Source organism: Hemiscyllium ocellatum, chromosome 11 (assembly GCF_020745735.1).
Source record: "Hemiscyllium ocellatum isolate sHemOce1 chromosome 11, sHemOce1.pat.X.cur, whole genome shotgun sequence".
Taxonomy (NCBI): Eukaryota; Metazoa; Chordata; class Chondrichthyes; order Orectolobiformes; family Hemiscylliidae; genus Hemiscyllium; species Hemiscyllium ocellatum.
This window is the reverse complement of record NC_083411.1, coordinates 95,743,216-95,762,988: the sequence shown is the minus strand read 5'-3', so window position 1 is coordinate 95,762,988 and position 19,773 is coordinate 95,743,216. Positions and strand designations below refer to the sequence as shown.

The following is a 19,773-nucleotide window of genomic DNA, read 5'->3' as shown; positions in this document are numbered from 1 at the left end:
TCAAAAGCATTTTGCAAACCCATGACCACTTCCATTTCGAAGGACAAGGGCAAAGATATATGGGACCACCACTACCTGCAAGCTCCCCTCCAAACCAATTACCATCTTAACCTGGAAATATATCACCTTTCCTTCACTGTTGCTTGTTAAAATCTTGGAATTCCCTCCCTAAAGGCATTGTAGGTCAACCTACAGCAGATGGACTGCAGCAGTTCAAGAAGACAGTTCACTACCACCATCTTAAGGGCAACTAGGTGCAGGCAATGACTACTGGCCAGCTAGTGACATCAACATTTTACAAATGAATAAAAACATTGAGATATTTTGGTGCTGGTGACCCCCATGGATTTAACTTTGTACCCATTCTATTTCTCATTACACACTGCCACTTTGTGACATAATCTGAATCCACATTGTTAACGTTTGCATGTATGCTCAGAACACCCAGCTTGACCTCAGCACCAATTCCTCCACTGTCTCTAAATTATAGGACTGCTTATGCAACAGGCTCCAATTAAATCTTGAAAGACTTAAGCTTTTGCTTTCATTCTCCACTCCAAAATGCATTCCAACTGCTGAATCTATCCCTTTCTCTGTCAACAATCTGAGACAATTTGTCCATAAGTTTGGTGCCACATTGATTCCAAGACCAGCATCCTACAGTGCATTCCCATTCATCACTAATACTGCCTATTTGCACCTCTGTGACACCGTTCGACTTTACCCTGTCCCTGTTTGTTGTATTGAATTTCTCACTCATGCCTTAATTTTCTCTCAACTTGACTATTCCAACGCACTTGTGGCCAGTTTCTGACATTCTCCCTCTGTAAACTGCAGTCCTGCCAAATCTCTGCCTGTGTCTTTAACAGCAGTGGGTATGTTCCTGTATCAATTCTGTGCTCCCCAGCGGCTCCCACTCATAGAGTCCTCCAGTCATGAGGGCTGTAGATAAGTTGAATAGCAAAGCTCTTTTCCCAAGGATGGAGGACTTCAAAACTAGGGGACACATTTTTAAGGTGAGAGGAGTAAAATTTAAAAGGGATCTGAGAGTTTTTTTTATCTTATAGTGAGTGGTTCATATGTGGAGTGAACTACCAGAGGAAATGGTATAAGCAAGTATGGTTACAATAGGAAAGGTTTAGAGGGGTATGTGCCAAATGCAGGCAAGTGGGACTAGTTTCAGAAACATGGTTGGCATGGATGAGCAGGACCAAATGATCTGTTTCTGTGCTCTATAACTCTATGACTCTTTGACCAAGCTTTTGATCCCTTGGCTTAATATTCCTTTATGTGGCTCAATGCCATACTTTGTCTTATAAGGGTTGTGTAAAGCACTTTGACATATTTCCTCACATTTAGAGATGTTACATGAATATAAATTGTTATTGTTGTTAAGGCTTGTAGAAGTTTGTGAAGTCAAAGGTGTTTGATAGGAGAAATTGGGCATGTGTAAAATGGGCATGTACTTATGTACTGCCCTTCATACATTACAGCTTAAGATCAAACTCACTCCAAAGAGATTTTCTGAAACCCCTAACCTCTCATTCAAACAGCAAAAAATAAAGTAAGAGTTTCCATTTAAGTGCTAACTCTATATCTGCAGGAACTGTAAAGAATGTCATAACTAGTGAAATTGATATTGAATTTTATTTTTTTCTTTAACGTTAGAAAATTTGGCAGCTAATGTTTATACAAAGTTCTGTAAACAGCAATGAAACAAATCGCCAAATAACAAGTTGACATTTCTGTCAGGGAATACCTAAATGACCGCTCTAAAAGTAACACCAGGTTTCTAAGGGGACAGGCTACCCATGACTAGCAGGAAGACTGTGCAGTAACCTGCAATATTTACCTGCCCTTTATAATTTTTGCACCTTCTTCAGGGACAGTCAGCACCTGCACCTAGAAAGTAAATTAGGAAAATTCTGAAGCAATGCTGTTTGAGAGCAGAGATGAGTTGGTGGGTGGGGGAGGGGCTAACACAAACTGTTCGTACTTCGCTGTGGTGATTTGAGGACCAACAAAATCCAACCCTATAGCCATTTCACAAGCAGACACTAAACATCATCAATAACTGACCTGTTAAAAATGCTCTTTCATAAGTCCCATCTTTCTGGAGTTGTTAAAATGTGTTGATTAAAAATATTCCTAATAAAGGAACTTTTTAAGAATTGGATATTTCAGTAAAAATGAACTGACTTGTGGGAGAAGTCTTCATACAGAATATCTGCACACGGAGAGTGGCTGGACTGCTGGAGGGTACATAAAGTTTTGTTTGCTCAGGTTGTGAGCCATTGTTTCATAACTCCCATCATTATGAAGCAACTCGATTTCATCAGTGAGCCATTTGCATTGTCATTTAGATAATAAGCAACCTTTAGACAGTCTGTAATAGAACAATTATTGTGCCTGCAATTGCAAAGATTGGGATTCAGAATTAACTTTTAAATTTGGAAATGTTGAAATCTCAAGTAATAGCAATTTTTTTTCCAGCCCATCTAGATCCACGTCTCTTCCAACACACCCTAACATGTTGAAATATGCCTCTTTCTTTCAGAAGAGTTCGGTGAACCTATTGTACAGAACGAAGTGGCTGCAAATACTTTTGGACACAAACCAGTTCTCAACAGAGAGGCTGTTCCTGACAGTTGCCCCAGAAAAGGGGAAAAGCGTATGGAATTTGTTTTGATGGTAAGATGTCCTTATTGTACGATATTAGTGATAGTGTAAAATATAGCTGTCTTTTATTGAGAAATGTGTTCAAGAAAACACAGCAACAGGGGTTTTGCACAGGATATAATAAGTAATTCTTAGTTTCACTCTGCTAACAGAAGAAAATTAAACTGAAAAGTGCGTGGATCTATGTTTTATTGTGCGTCTATGTGTTTGTGTTGCATGTGTCTATGTATGTTTGTCCATCTATTGTGTGTCTATTTACAACTAATACCATTAAACCAGAAAACCTGGTTCAATGAACATTGCAGGATGACATTGCAATCTCAGCACCAGTGTGTGTTGTGTCTGCCTTGATGTATGCACATATTTGTTTGTGTTTCTGTATGTGTATCTGTGTGGTTATGGGCATGTGTGCTTCTGGGGTTTCTCAGATAGGATAAGGCACAGCATGATAATGTTTCTTATACATAATAATTCTCCTGACAATCACAGAGTTCCATGATTAATGTCACATGGGTTGGAGAGGATAGATTTGGGGAAAGGCATCTCAGTGGTAATGTCACTGGACTAGTAATTTAAAACCTAAGGCTAATATTCTGGTTTGAATCACATCATGTTAGGTGGTGAAATCCAAATTCAATAAAGAACCTGTAATTAAAAGCTAGTCTTATGGTGACCATGTAACAATCATTGTGCCAGGTATATCCTGACCCACCGCCAGGACAGATTCATCAGAGGTGACGGAAGAATAGCATACGTTCAGGAGGGTGGTGTCCTGGAGGTTCGCAAAATTTGACTCTGGTTGCCATGAATTGTGAAATGGGTATGGAAGCAAGCATTGAGGATGACACAGTCTGCTTTGAAGAGAGAATATAATATCGGAACCCGTGAGGGCATGCACTTTGGCAGGGAGAACAGAGGAGCTGAATATTATTAAAATGGTGAAAGACTGGAAAACTATAGCACAGAGGGATTTGGATATCCTCTGGCATAAATCACAAACGGCTGGCAAACAAGTTTAGCTGGTAATAGGAAAGGAAAATGGAATGTTGGCCTTTATTTCAAAGGGAATGCAATAAAAATAGGGAAGTCTTACTAAAACTATACAAGGCACATCTAGAATATTGTGAACAGTGCTTGTCTCCTTGCCTAAAGAAAGTCATATTGACATCCGAGGCAGTACAGAGCCATTCACTAGATTTATCTCGGGCATGAAGAGATTTTCTTGTAAGAGGTGGGTTATGTTGGGACTGTACTAACTTGAGTTTGAAAGAGTGAGAGAGGAACTTATTGAAATGTACAGCAGTCTTCGGGGGCTCGATGCGATAGGTGTAGAGAGGTGTTTTCCTCTTGTGGGAAACTCTAAGACCAGAGGGCATAATCTCAGAGTCAGAGGTCACCCATATGAGACAGCAATAAGGAGAAGATTTTTTTTCTCTCAGAAATAGCTAATCTGTGAATTTGGTCTGCAGAGGTGGTAGTGGCTGTATCATTGTGACTGCAAAAGACATTTTTTACTAATTAAGGGAATCAAGGGTTATAGGGGAAAAGGAGCTGAGGATTATCAGATCAGCCATAAGCTTATTCAATACCATCAAGTGGACTTGATGGGCTGAATGGTCCACTTCCACTTTTACATCTTATGGTCTTTTGAAATACTTTCTTCAAACTCTGGATTTTTTTTAAAGCAGTGCTATATATTTAAAACATTTATTGAAGATCAATTTTTCATTGGTTTGTATATTCCATTGGATTAGCCAAGCACAAGATCTAGCAGTGAGGATGAGACAACCACCATTGGTATAAGACCACAAGAGCTATTTCTGAACTCGCCATCTACACCAGAGAAGCCACACAAGTGGATTCAGCCCATATCACCATCAACACCAGAGGAAAAAAGGTGGCACCACATGCGAACGACTCAGGTGGACCTTATACCTATCAATGTGACTGGTATGGTTTATTCCCTTTTCCTGTTTGTTAGGTTCACACTGTTGGCTAGGGAGGCAATCAAAGAGAGCCAGAACTGAATGGCAGGGTTGATCACTGAATTGAGGACAAGGTTAGTCAGTGCGGAGTGGAGAAGGTAGTCGAGGTCATTGGGACGAGCTGCCTTTCCTGCTCAGGGAATGGAGTCGAATTTCCATGTTAGATTTGGGGAATCGAATCTCCACGTTAGATGGCATTGCCCACCACAGCCGATGGACCAAAGGGAAGTCACTCCTAGAGCTTCCCACTGCCCCACCAGCAAAATGTGAACATGCAGCAGCCAGCTGACCTGGGCCTCACTCACTGATTTATTGCTAATTATCCTGGATTTAGTCTGTCTTCCACAACTATTTGTTTACATTTCATATTTCAGTTACAAACTCCAGACTGTGACTTCCCCTTTCCAAACAATTCCCCTCACTGGGGAATACCAAGCTTTTTTTTTTGTTGAAATACCTATCACCAATTTATACCCCAAATAATCAAAAAAACACCCACTGCCTCCTGGGGAAGTGTAATCAAAGTAAATGATACAAAAGGAAGAAAACTAGAGAGGAAACTCAATCAAAATAATATTGGATGGGGAGATAATGCAATTTAAAAGCTTAAAGGGGGAATACTGGCATTTTTTAAACAAAACCACCAAATCACAAATTTGGTGATCTCTTTTTATTTAAATTATTCGCATAATTCTCCACCTTGCAAGATGGATGGATGTTGAACCTCACTCATTGTGTTAAAAATTAAACGTCAGGTGGCCATAGTCTTCCAGACCATAGGGCTGCTCTTTCATTACAGAGAGACAACTGGGCGATGATTTAATTTGGAGTTCACCATGCCTCAGGTGAGGGGAAAGGTTGAGAAGGAGCATCCTTCATAGTTACCTCAATCAGTTTTAAAATAGAGGTTGAGAGAAAGTGAGGACTGCAGATGCTGGAGAGTCAGAGTCGAAAGATGTGGTGCTGGAAAAGTGCAGCAGGTCAGGCAGCATCCGAGGAGTAGGAGAGTCCACATTTCGGGCATAAGCCCTTCACCAGGAATGTGGGGGTGGGGGTGGGGTGTGGGGGGCAGGAGGCTGAATGATAAATAGGAGGATGGGATTGGGGGAAGGTAGCTGGGAAGGCGATTGGTAGATGCAGGTGGAGGGTAATGGTGATAGGATGGAGCAGATAGGTGGGAAAGAAGATGGGCAGCTGGGACAGTTCAAGAGGGTGGTGCCAAGTTGGAGGTTTGGAACTGGGATGAGGTGGGTGGAAGGGAGATAAGGAAACTAGTGAAATTGATGTTGATGTCATGTGGTTGGACGGACCCAAGGTGGAAGATGAGGCATCAAAGGGCTAGGATTTGGCGGTGGAGGACGCCCAGGACATCTCATCTACTGTGTCCACTGGTCTCGCTGTGGTCTCCTGTACAGTGGGGAGACAGGATGCCAACTCACGGACTGTTTCAGAGAACATCTCTGGGAACCATGCTCCAAACAACCCTACCACTCTGTGGCCAACCACTTCAATTCCCCTTCCCAATCCACTAAGGACATGCAAGTTCTGGGCTATACCCACTGCCAAATCCAAGCTGTCTGACAGAACGAATGTCTCACCTTCTGTCTTGGGACCCTACAACCACACGGCATCAATGTCGGCTTCAGTTTCCTTATTTCCCCTCGCCCTACCTCATCCCAGATCCAATCCCCCAACTTGGTACCACTCTCTTGAACTGTCCTACCTGCCCATCTTCCTTCCCATCTATTTGTTCCATCCTCCCCTCCAACCTCCATACCCCCTACCACATCTACCTATCACCTTCCCAGCTACCTTCAGCCCCCACTCCCATGTCCCAACCCTCCTATTTATCTCTCAGCCCCTTCTCTCCACTCCTCCCCCCAACCTTCCTGATGAAGGGCTTATGCCTGAAACATCGATTCTCCTGCTCCTCAGGTCCTGCCTGACCTTCTGGGCTTTTCCAGCACCATACCTTTCAATTAAAATAGAGGTTGATAGATTTCTGAATACCAAAACTGTTAGGGGTTATGGGGAAATTATGGGACAAAGGCTTTAAAGCGAATGATCAACCATGAGAATATTGGATGGCAGCGGTGGTTCAATGGACTATATATAAGTTATATACTCCTGTAAGTTATATACCCCTATGTTCCTAAATCTAACAGCTGGGAAACCCTGACAGCTTTCCTGTTCTGTACCTACCTCGGAATGTTAATGACGTAGAGTCCTTGTGAAAACTGAATCCTTATCAAGCATTAACAAATTCCCCTGGAAAAATAACATTTTGGTATTTACTGCATATGAAGCATTCACTCAAAGAGATGCAGGGACACTTTAAGCACACAGACCTGTGAATCGGTCAATTCCTTTCGAAACCAATAAGGGAGAAATGAAGAATGGGGGATGATGCTGAAGACAGGTACAACTCGGTTGGAAAAATGAAAGGTTTTGGGAAAGATTTGTTTTTACCTTTCTTTACCAGGGGAGACCCTTGAGCGACACGCAAACACACACCAATCTTTGTTTAACACAGAGACTGCAATGAACCCAAAGAGTATGCTGAGGAGGAGACGGACAGTCACTGGCTTGCACGAGTCTAATCAGCCTCAACAAGGTGAGTATCTCTCTCTGATCAAATCCTTGGGACTGTTGCTGCATTTCACTGTATTAAGCAGCTGAGAGAATCAATACCTGTCAAGCTGAATTAGTGAATAATTGTTGGGGGCTGCTGGTTACCCTCCCCACTTCATTGCAGTGCTAAATTGTAGAGTGATTGTTAACCTTATCTGGATTTCAGTGATGCAATCCCCATTTCTGTTCATTTTCAGTCCCCAGTCCCAGAAACTTGATCTAACTATTACGGGAGGGAATATCACATGCCGCCATGAATTATTTTGCTGTTGATTTTCTCAGCAAATCAGCTGTAGAGAGAGTTCCTGCCTTACTCTGGCCATCAGCTTGGTTTCGTCAGTGTATCTGCTGTTCCAGTTGTTTAGATTAGATTAGATTCCCTACAGTGTGGAAACAGGTCCTTCGGCCCAACCAGTCCACACTGACTCTCCGAAGAGTAACCCACCCAAACCCATTCCCCCATGACGAATGCACCTAACACATTGGCAATTGAGAATGGCCAATTGACCTGACCTGCACATCTTTGGACTGTGGGAGGAAACTGGAGCACCCGGAAGAAACCCACGCAGACACAGGGAGAATGTGCAAACTCCACACAGACAGTCACCCGGGGCTGGAATTGAACCTGGGACCCTGGTGCTGAGGCAGCAGTGCTAATCACTGAGTCACTACTGAGACTAGAGGGCCCAAGTTTAGGGTGAGGAATAAATCGTTTACAGAGAATCTGTCAGAAAGACATTTTCATCCAGAATGTGATAGAAATATGGAATGCACTGCCTGAAGGAGTGGTTGAGGCAAATAATCTTACAGCAATTAAGAAGCATTTAGACAAGCACTTAAAATGCCAGGACAGACTATGCTATGGGCCAGGTAAATGGGATTAGCTTGGTGTTTGTTTGGCATAGACTAGGTGAGCCGAAGGGCCTTTTGCTCTGCTGTATGAAACTGTTCATCAATAATTGCCTGAAATATCAGCTTTACTCAGTGACAAGACATTCGCTATTTGTCAGCAGTACCTACTTGTATTAGCAATGGATGCAATTAGTATCTATTATCAAATATATCCTGTATTCCACTAGCACACATCAGCTTAAATCTTACACTCCATATTTTTTCAGTACTTATCATTGCAAGAGTTTCAGATTAGATGAGACACTATGTGTCAGAATAAAGAGTATCTGTAGCTCAATAATAACTGTGAGAAAGTGAGGACTGCAGATCCTGGAGATCAGAGTCGAAAAGCGTGGTGCTGGAAAAACACTGCAGGGCAGGCAACATCCGGCTAAATAATAACTATCAGTTTACCATCACATGAGGAGAAATCCCAATTAATGTTTAATACCCTTCTGTAACGTTTATTTTATTTTCAAGAAGGCATTAGGTTATTCACTTTCAATGGTTAAACGTCCATTCTGATAATGAAAACTCATTAAGCAATCTAATATGAACTCCAACAAAGAAAGGCAATAAAAAAAACAAATAGTGTATGAAAATGTGTTGCTACATCAGCCCAATACATTGTTTTTATGCATTGTTTCTTAATTCCTTGTTTTTCTCTTAATTTCTCTTATCCCTTAATCTTAACTCTCCCAGAAGTAAGCGTTCAGCAGTCCTCCAACATCTGTGAAATGTTCATTCACAATTTCAAAAGACATACAGCAAAATGTAGACTGCAAATTATCAGTTTAGCCTTTTAACCTTCCTACACAAAATCATTCTGAATTTAGGTTCAGGATTATTATTTTCTTTGAAAAGTGTGGGATGCGCATATTAGGTAGTGACTGACTCACATTATCGCCCTCCAGTTAGCTCATGAAGAGTGGAGCAGTGAGGGAGCTTTAGATGGTTTCTCTGTGAATCGCTGGCCTTGACACTGACATTCCAGATAGGCCAGCTGTTTCTGCCAAACACAGTCCAGCAGTTTGAGTCCACTGCAGCTCATAGGTTGAGACCTATCTCTTGGGAATCTAGCAGCGAGGAGGCAATATTCTTCTCACAAGGTGGGGGTGGCAAGGAGTGGGTAGTCAGGAGGTTTGTCACAAGAATAATCAAATCCCTAAAGCGCAGAAGCAGGCCATTCAGCCCATCAAGTCCACACTGACCCTTCAAAGAAAATCCTGCCCAGACCCTCCCCTTATCTTATTCCTGCATTTACCATAGCCAATCTACCTAACCAGCACATCTTTGGACTGTGGGAGGAAACCAGAGCACCTCAAAGAAACCCACACAGACCAATGATGGAATCAAACCTGAGTCCCTGGTGCTGTGAGGCAGCAGTGCTAACCACTGAGCCACAGTGTATCCTAAAAAGTGGGAAGGAGGGGCTGGATTTCAGAAGCAGGACAGCAATAACAGGCCAGGCCGGTCAACATCATTTCCCAGTCAGTAAAGCAGCCATCATTTCTTGCTCACCAAGTGGTCAGGGAGGTGTCAAGTTGAGGCCTTTCAGTGGCCATAAGTTGACTGGTCAAAGGATTTCATTGATAATGTGTCAGGAAAGTCACACATCAACTTTCTCATCCGTATTTAATTAGTTAGCTGGTGAGAAAAGATTGAGTTTCTTTCCAGGCTAACTCCCCCTCGTTGCCCTCCTCGCTAATTGCAGAGAGAGGAGACGCCAATGTGCTGGGACTGTCCTTATATCTGATTGTGTCATTGTATGCCATCTGGTGGATATAGACCGGTATTACTTATGTTCAGGAATCCAGTCATGATCCTGCATACAGGCTCAACCAAAAGCAATAGGTCAATGTAACTTTCTGTTAAATTGCATAACCATAACCAGAAAATAAGTACCAATTGGATCTCAACTCATTTGTGTTTAGTGGGTATTTCTTCATGTAGTTTTTAACAACATTATGCACATGACCTGATGTAATATCTTGAGGCACTTCCCAGAAGAATAAAACACTGACAGTATGGCAATAGAGATATTAGTATGAATTATATTAAAGATTAGTCAAAGAGCCCAATTCTAAGAAACAAATTAGAAATTTGGGGGGATTGGAAATGTATGGAGGAATTTGAGAGCTTAAGTCCTGGATGACTGAAGTACAATTATCAGTGTCGGGTGAAGAAAGTGGAGGATGCATAAAAGGCCAGAGTTGGAAAAACTCCAGGTTCTCCTAAGATGATTAGAGAGATGGGGTAATGTTGAAGTAGTACAGGATGTTGGTGAGGTAGTTTTTGGAAAGACGTAAATGAATTGCAGGATAAAAACAAGGACTGCAGATGCTGGAAACCGGAGTCTAGATTAGTGTGGTGCTGGAAAAGCACAGCAGGTCAGGCAGCATCCGAGGAGCAGGAAAATCGACATTTCATCAGGAATAGAGGCAGGGTGCCTGCAAGTTGGAGAAATAAATGAGAGGGGGTGGGGTGGGGAGAAAGTAGCATAAAGTACAGTAGGTAAGTGGGGATGGGGATGGAGGTGATAGGTCAGAGAGGAGGGTGGGGGAAGGTAGCAAAGAATACAACGGGTGAATAGAGGTGGGAATGAAGGTGATAGGTCAGAGAGGAGGGTCGAGTGGATAGGTGGAAAGGAAGATAGGCAGGTAGGACAGGTCATGAGGGCGGTGCTGAGCTGGAAGGTTGGAACTGGAGTGAGGTGGAGGAAGGGGAAATGAGGAAACTGGTGAAATCCACGTTGATGGCATGGGGTTGAAGTGTTCCAAGGCAGAAGATGAGGCGTTCTTTCTCCAGGCGTCGGGTGGTGAGGGAGCAGTGGTGGAGGAGACCCAGGACCTGCATGTCCTCGGCAGAATGGGAGGGGGAGTTGAAACGTTGGGCCACAGGGCAGTGGGGTTGATTGGTGTGGGTGTTCCAGAAATGTTCCCTACAGCACTCTGCTTTGTGGTGTCCAGCCTCCCCAATGTAGAGGAGACCGCATCGGGAGCAACGGATACAATAAATGAAATTGGTGGATGTGCAGATAAAACTTTCATGGATGTGGAAGGCTTCTTTGGCATTTTGGATAAAGGTGAGGGAGGAGGGGTGGGCGCAGGTTTTGCAATTCCTGTGGTGGAAGGGGATGGTGCCATGACGGGAGGGTGGGTTGTAGGGGGGTCGTGGACCTGACCAGGTAGTCACAGAGGGAATGGTCTTTGCGCAAAGCGGAAAGGGGTGGGGAGGGAAATAAATACCTGGGGGTGGGGTCCATTTGGAGGTGGCAGAAATGTCGTCAGATGATATGTTTTATGCAAAGGTTGGTAGGGTGGAAGGTGAGCACCAGGGGAGTTTTGTCCTTCTTACGGTTGGAGGGGTGGGATTTGAGGGCGGAGGTGCGGGATGTGGACGTGATGTGTTGGAGGGCATCTTTAACCACATAGGAAGGGAAATTGTGGTCTCTAAAGAAGGAGGCCATCTGGTGCGTTCTGTGGTGGAACTGGTCCTCCTGGGAGCAGATACGGTGGAGGCGGAGGAATTGGGAGTATGGGATGGCATTTTTGCAGGAGTTAGGGTGGGAAGAGGTGTGATCCAGGTAGCTGTGGGAGTCGGTGGGTTCGTAAAAGATGTCAGTGTCAAGTCGGTCATCATTAATGAAGATGGAGAGGTCGAGGAAGGGGAGAGAGGTGTCAGAGATGGTCCAATCAACCCCACCGCCCTGTGGCCCAACATTTCAACTCCCCCTCCCACTCTGCCAAGTACAAGCAGGTCCTGGGCCTCCTTCACCGCTGCTCCCTCACCACCAGATGCCTGGAGGAAGTATGCCTCATCCTTTACCTCAGAACACTCCAGCCCCAGGGCATCAATGTGGACTTCACCAGTTTCCTCATTTCTCCTTCCCCCACCCACCCCAGTTCCAACCTTCCAGCTCAGCACTGTCCCCATGACCTGTCCTACCTGCCTATCTTCCTTTCCACCTATCCACTCCACCCCCCCCCCGACCTATCACCTCCATCCCCACCCCCATTCACCTATTGTACTCTATGGTCCTTTCTCCCAATCCCCAACCCCACCCCCTCTTATTTATCTCTCCACTCTGCAGACACCCTGCCTCTTTTCCTGATGAAGGGCTTTTGCCAAATCGTCGATTTGCTGCCTGACCTGCTGCGCTTTTCCAGCACCACTCTAAACTAGACTCTGTAAATGAATTGCAGATGATTCAGAAAAGATGTTGCCAGGAATGGAGAATTTGAGTGCGAAGGATAGACTAGGACCTTTTTCACTGGACCATAAGAGGTTGCGGGCTGATTTTTTTTTGTAGAGGTTTATAAAATCATGAGAGGTGCAGGTAAGGTGAATAGCAAGGGTCTTTTCCCCAACATGGGGGTGTTCAAAACTTTGGGGGCTTATTTTTAAGATGGGAAGAGAAAGATTTAAAAGGGACTTGAGGTGCAAGTTTTTCGCAGAGTGGTTTGTGTGTGAAATGAACTGGCAGAGGTGGTGGTAGATGCAGGTACTATTGCAACATTTACAAGACATTTGGATATATATACATAAATAGGAAAGATTTAGAGGGATATGGGCCAAACACAGACAAGTGGGGCTAATTTAGTTTGCGTAACTTGGTCAGCATGGACGAGTTGGACTGCGTGGTCTGTTTCTGTACTGTATGATTCTAGAACTCTATCAGGGCATGGAGGGATTTGACCAGTTGGATCAGAATTAGATAATCAAAATGTTAATGGATCAAGTGTCATTATAGGTCAGCAGAACAGGAATAATGAATGAATGGAAGTTGACACAAGTTAGAGTATGAGCAGAGTTTAGATGATTGTGAGAATCTGATTGGAATGATTTATATGTAACATTGTAGAAAAAAATGAATGTGAATTTAGGAAACCACAGGACTTTAAATAGGAATAGGATTGAGGCTGGAGTTTGAACAGACAGTAAATTTAACTAAACAAAATCTAACAAACAGTAAATCTTACAATAGTTGAGGTCTCTTATCTCCGATCATTTGATATACCTCTCACAAAAGGGTATTTTTGTATGTCTGCTACAGTAGTGAGTTCCTACACATCTCTGACAACTTGATTGGATCCTGTCCTCATCTGGTGATAACACATCAAGATATACCAAAATGCCTCACTGGATATTAACCAGAAGCAACAAAAAAAATGGAGAAAATTGTCAGATGAAATTGTAGCTCAAAGCTTGGTGAGGCACATGACACCCTGGCACCGATACTAGGGAAAGTGGACAGTTAGGATAGTTTACATTTGAACCATGAATGGGCTGAGGTTCTGGCAAACTACATAATTGGGGAACTAGAAAATGTTTTACAACTAAATAATAGAGGCAAGCAACAAATTTGATGAGATATGATAAATCAAAGTCCAGAGACGAGGCAAGAGAATAATGACTTAATATGGGGAATGAAGAGCAAATAGTTCCAGTAAGGGGTAGTGATCTTAAAATAACAGCTAAGACTAGAGATTGCAAAACTAGCTAAAGGACAAAAGTAGAGGCTCTGTATCTGTAAGATTAGAAACTTAATGCATAAATTAATAGTAAAAATACAAGTAAAGAAGTATAGTCTGATAACCATTAAAGAAACATGGCTTCAGAATGACTAGAGATGAGCTGCATATTGAAAAATACAAAACATTTAAAAAGAATGGGAAGTGAAGAAAAGGTACTATGGGGGAGGGGGCAGAAGAAGGGGGAACTCTCTATTGGTTGAAGTCAATCTACTCAGCTCCAAGCTATCTCAGCAGGAGTTCCTCAGGATGACCTAGTTCCTCAGTGCCCTGGGCCCAATCTTCTTCAGCTGCTTCCTTGATGACCTTCCCTCTGCTCCGAAATTATAGATGGGGATGTTTGTCAGTGATTAATCATTGTTCAGCAGTACTCACAACTCCTTAATTGGTGAAGCAGTTCAAGTCCAAATGCAGCAAGTCCTGGACAATATCCAGTCAACTAACATTTGTGCCACACAAATGCCAGGCAATGACTGTTTTTAATAAGAGGTCATTAACCACTGTCCCTTGACATTCAATCTTCAATAAAAGACAGTTTAACCACTGTCCCTTGACATTCAATGTGTTCCAATCACTGAATGCTCCACTGCCAACATTCGGGCGGTTATCATTGATCAGAAATTGGCCCCAGATACCAGAATTCCCTCCCTAATCCTGTCTGCTTCTTTTTCTTCCTTTAAGACACTTTTTTAAAACTTACCTATTCTAATATTTCTTTACATGATTTAAGGTCAATCTTTATCTACTAATGTACCTGATGTAAATTTACAGCATTGAAAGTACTATATAAATTGACTGAATGTTGCTAATGAGACTATGGATGGGGAGGTGAAACTACACTTTAATTACAGTCAGTAGACTATGGTCTCTGGGGGTTACTGTGTTTGGAATGTTACTTGGCTGTAACGACATAGGGAAAACCTAGTGAGTGAAAAACCTGGCTCTGTGACACAACTGGCGTTGGTGTTACAGCAGTCTAAGCTTGTCCTAGTGGGCAAGCAGCTCTCTTAGTCACATATGCCCCATGCTGGGAAGGACTGCAAATGGCAATGCTCTTGCTGTATCAGAAATGTTCCAATTGCTCAGGTTATGACTACAAACAGCCACTGTAGCTGATTTAACACTCTGGCAGCAGGAAACATGTTTCCGCCAATGGGTGAGTGCCGAACCAGAGGACACAGCTTAAAAATACGGGGTAGACCATTTAGGACAGAGATGAGGAGAAACGTCTTCACCCAGAGAGTGGTGGCTGTGTGGAATGCTCTGCCCCAGAGGGCAGTGGAGGCCCAGTCTCTGGATTCATTTAAGAAAGAGTTGGATAGAGTTCTCAAAGATAGTGGAATCAAGGGTTATGGAGATAAGGCAGGGAGCGGATACTGATTAGGAATGATCAGCCATGATCATATTGAATGGCGGTGCAGGCTCCAAGGGCTGAATGGCCTACTCCTGCACCTATTGTCTATTGTCTTGGGCCACACAGACCAAATAAACACATTCACTTGTAATGCACCAAAGAGTGACACACCTCTCCCACCCAATCTCCACCACCAGTAGCATTACTTAAATGGGCAAGCCCTAACCAGCATGAACAATGGGTTACAGTAATATTTACTGTTGCACATTTTCTGGATGTATTACGGAATACTACTGGAAATGTTGCAGTGATATCTTGGATTTGCAAAGGAAATGTTGCTGCATTCTCAAAACGAGACCAGAGGATTTGGTGATCAGTCCACATAAAGGTTGCAGCTATGGGTATTGAGGTACTGCAGGGTTTGTAACCCGACATGGAGATGAAGAAGAGGCATTGGAGAAAGGATGCTGTTCATGAGGGGAGGAGAGGCATGGGAAAGGATTGTGGCAGTGGATAAAGTTTGGAACTTCACGGCAATTTCAAAGGAAAAGTTTATAACATTTTCATTTACTCCTGGTGAGACCTCATCAGGAGTACTAGGCACAGTATTGGCCACCTTGTTTATGGAAGGAGGTAAACAAATTGGAGGCACTTAAGAAAAAGTTCATTGGGTACTAGCTCACATTGACGACTGTCTAATGAGAAATGTTTGAACAGGTTAGACTTGTATCTATAGGAGTTTAAAAGAGGGCATTTGATTGAAACATTTAAAACTCTGAGAGATCTTAACAGGATCGATGTCAAGAAGATAGGAGAATAAACAGCTGTTTAGATGTCATAGTCAGCCATTTAAAAATTGTGAAACTTTGGAACTCTCTCCCTGAAACTGAGGTATTCCTGATGAAGGGCTTATGCCCGAAACGTCGAATTTCCTATTCCTTGGATGCTGCCTAACCTGCTGTGCTTTAACCAGCAACACATTTTCAACTGGAATTAAAGTGCTTGTGGAAGAGGTAGGTAGATAGATTCTTATCAAGCATGGGTTTGAAAGATGAACGGGGGTAGATGGGATTATGGATTCGAAGTTAAGATCAGGTCAGCCATGATCTTATTGAATGATGGAGCAGGCTGGAGGGAGTGAATGGTTTGCCTGTTCCTGTTTTTTTAACTAATTAGGCTGCAACTTTCTCCGGCAAGTTAATTATTATTCAGCTAACAGTATCAACACATTTACAACAGTGTAACTGTGTGTGGTAGATAAATCACCATTATGGACCTTCAGTTACAAAGTGCAAATTAAGCTAGTTATTCTTCATTTATTATGCAGCTTTCGAATGCATCTCCTTATAAATATTCAAACAAATATTTTTAAATCAAAGGATCAGCATTGTCAACATTTACATGTACTTCTTGTAGAGAATTTAAATGTGTTGAAGGCTATCTTTCAATTCTTTCTGTCATATGGGAGTACTGGCAAGAGTTATGTAGATTGGAGGATATGAGCTGTTCTAGGAATTAATGTTCTTTCATTTGTGTGCAGTGATCATTAGATCAATTCTTTTCCTCATTCCAGGCCTTTCAACAGAATGTTCTACATCTCCTCACACACTAACGGCTGCAGAGGCACCTCAGCGTCTCTTTAATTTTGATGAAGATCTTAGTGTTACCAATGGGAAAAGGGATTCAGTCAGCAATGTCAAAGCAGGGCAGTCTTTTCCCACAATGCTCAGGAAGGTACAGAGTGATCTGGGTCAAATAACCAACCCAAATCTATCTCAATCTTCAGGGAATATTACATTCACAATGAACAATGCACAGATGATGCACACATCTCTAAGTGATCATAGTTTCTCTTCACTTAACTCTTCTTGGGATCAAATGAGAGGAATTAGTTTTTCTTCTTCCTGGAATAACTCAAATGACATAAAGCCACCAAACTCTGTGTCATCAGAAGCTATGCATGCTGACGGATGTGCTCTGGAAACATTCAGTCAAACTTATTGCAATGGCCAGTCTCTCAAGCAGCATGCAATTTGTTCCTCAACTCAAAAGCAGCTGTTGCCGCATGCTAACACATCGAGTCCAGGAGACCCATGTCATTGCTCAGACAACCGGATGGAGGATCATCATCATCCATCCAGCGGAGCTTGCAATGGCAGTACATCGACGTGTGCTCCTCAAACTTCAGATGTGGCTTTATCTGTATCACTTCAGTGCTTGAAACATTCTTCACCATGTGATTCAGAACTATCATTGAATGCTGGCTCCCATTCAGAATGCAATGTACCATTATCAACCTTTTTGCCAAGGGAAGGTCAAGCACAAAATAGCCGAAGTAATGCTTTTGGCTCTTTTACATCAGCTAAGGGAGAAACAGCAACAAGGACTCCAAACCTTAAGGATATAAGGTCTAATCATGAACGAATTATCATTTACACAACCAATGACCCAGACGAAGAAACAAACTCGAATCTGGAACTACAAGGTCATTCTGATACAAGTACTTGCAAGTTCCGGGAGAGGTCATTGTCAACTCCAACAGATTCTGGATCATGCTGTTCATCAGATGCTGTTAGAAGTTATGACTCCAAGTGTTATGATCACACCCGGCGACATAGTGAAAATTATATCATGCGTTATCCAAGTGCCAGCTCAGAAGAAAGCCAAAGTACTGAGAATGTATCCGTGATAACAGATCAGGAAGAGTCACAAAAATCAAGAGCTCGGTCAAGAAGTATCTCCCTGAAAAAGCCAAAGAAGAAGCCTATTCCACCAGTGCGCAGTGTTTCTCTAAAGAAATATGAAGTTATCCCTAAACTTGAAGAAATTGCACCAAGCATCTCACCTGAAGAGATTAGGCCTATAAAGCTCTTTCTCCATCCAGAGAAGCAAATCAATCAAAGTGAATCAATAGACAGCAACGAATCGAGTGGTTTTGTATCAGATGCACGTTCTAGTTCTGCTACACCCACACTGAGAGATGGAGAACCCATACGGTACCCAGAGCATTGGTTTCTAAATGATTGGAAATCCAATGATCCATATAGATCATTATCAAACTCTAGTACTGCTACGGGTATAACAGTAATTGAATGTGCAAAGTCACGTGGTAGTTCTGAATCCTTAACATCTCCATCTATTTCGAGGGCTACAACACCATCCCAATTGTCTGTGGAGGTTGAATCTAAAATGACATCTCCAGGGAAGCTTCCTGGTCTGATGTCACCATCTAGTGGTTACTCAAGTCAGCCAGAAACTCCAACATCTGCTTTCCCTATGTCTGTTTATCAAGGCCATGTCATACAACCAGTTGGCAAACCAAAGCCCAAGGTACCAGAGCGGAAATCTTCATTGCAGCCAACTTCTCCTAATGAGAAGAGCCCAAGGTCAAAACACGTTTTTGACCTACCCATAACTCCACCTCCTCATTTGGATCTATCTGGGCTTAAGCTACCTTTTAAAGGCAAATCCAAAGCCAGCAGACGACACTCTGATTCTTCAAATAGTACGAAACTTAGCCAGAAGCATAGCCCCAATCAACCTTCTATGCCAATCATAACACAGACTGTTTTAGAGTCAGTACGCCTTCGCTCAGTCAGCAGATCAGAAACAGAGGATAATTCAAAGATTTTAATTTCACCACAAAAACTCCACACCGAGTCCTCTGAACTACCTGAGAAAAAGGTCCGTCCGCCTGTTCCTGGAAAGCCACCCATGTCAAAGAGGCCTTCAAGTATTGTACTGAAGATTTCTCCCACTGAGCACCCAACTCACATCACTTCACCGCCTTCAGAGGCAACTTCCAAAAGAGGTTTTGTCACGGGGGTCTTTAGAAAAGTTGGGGTAAAGAGACAGGAGTCTATTGAAAGTGTAGCAAGTCAGAAACCACCTTTGGCATCACCTAAAACCACGTGTCCTCAATCAAACAATCTGCAAAGTAACCATATGCACACAAAACAAACAAGAGAAATACCAGACACCACCGATGACAGTCCAGGGGAAAGTTTCGCAGCCCTAACCAGGAGCTCCACTCAATATACTGAGAAGAAGAAGACTCCTCCACCTGTCCCTAAGAAACCAAATGTGCTGATTGTACCAACAAATACAGCACACATACTCGTAGTCACAGAGCGTCCAGGGTGGAGTCCGCAACGCAGTCCAGCCGCTACTCCAGATTCCAACAGTGCCAATGTCTCACTTTCCCAAGTTGTATATGAAAGAGATTTGGAAGTGTCTAACATGAATGTATCACATGACTGGAAAACTGATCCAAGTGTGGAGAATATACCATGTACTAGCGTTCATTCTGGGGACAGCAGGAAGAAACAATGCAACGATGGATTTGGCCTGTGCCAAAATATAATGTCGAGCACTGCTCGAGGGCAGAATCCCACAGGTATGTGAAATGTCAGTGCAGAAGTTGAATTTTTTATAAATTTTAAAGCACGTATTCTGTTTCTACGTGCCAATGCCACAATCTGGTTGACTGGTGATTGAATATTAAATTTTCACTGCACTGAACTCCATTGAGATCACATTATGATGTGGTGTCTGGTCAGTAGGAACCATTGGTGTGTTAAGCACCAAACTTAATCGTTGGGTTATTACTTAAATCATTATTTTACAATAGAAACATTGCTATGCCAAGTTGTACCGTCCACTGCATGGTCACATGCAATTAAAGTTTAGTGTACGTTCT

At 42.8% G+C, this 19,773-nt stretch overlaps 1 protein-coding gene across 4 annotated transcripts in view; it reads left to right on the top strand.

Moving 5' to 3' along the window:
• Positions 1-19,773, top strand: part of nhsl2 (NHS-like 2) — a 372,797-nt gene that overhangs the window by 340,632 nt on the left and 12,392 nt on the right. For 2 of the 4 annotated variants that reach the window (XM_060832733.1, XM_060832735.1), the window contains exons 3-6: positions 2,558-2,691; positions 4,434-4,629; positions 7,147-7,278; positions 16,648-19,470. In XM_060832733.1, the coding sequence (XP_060688716.1) occupies positions 2,558-2,691; positions 4,434-4,629; positions 7,147-7,278; positions 16,648-19,470 (3,285 nt within the window). The remainder of the gene's footprint in view (positions 1-2,557; positions 2,692-4,433; positions 4,630-7,146; positions 7,279-16,647; positions 19,471-19,773) is intronic. The other 2 variants (XM_060832734.1, XM_060832737.1) reach the window with 2 other exon arrangements.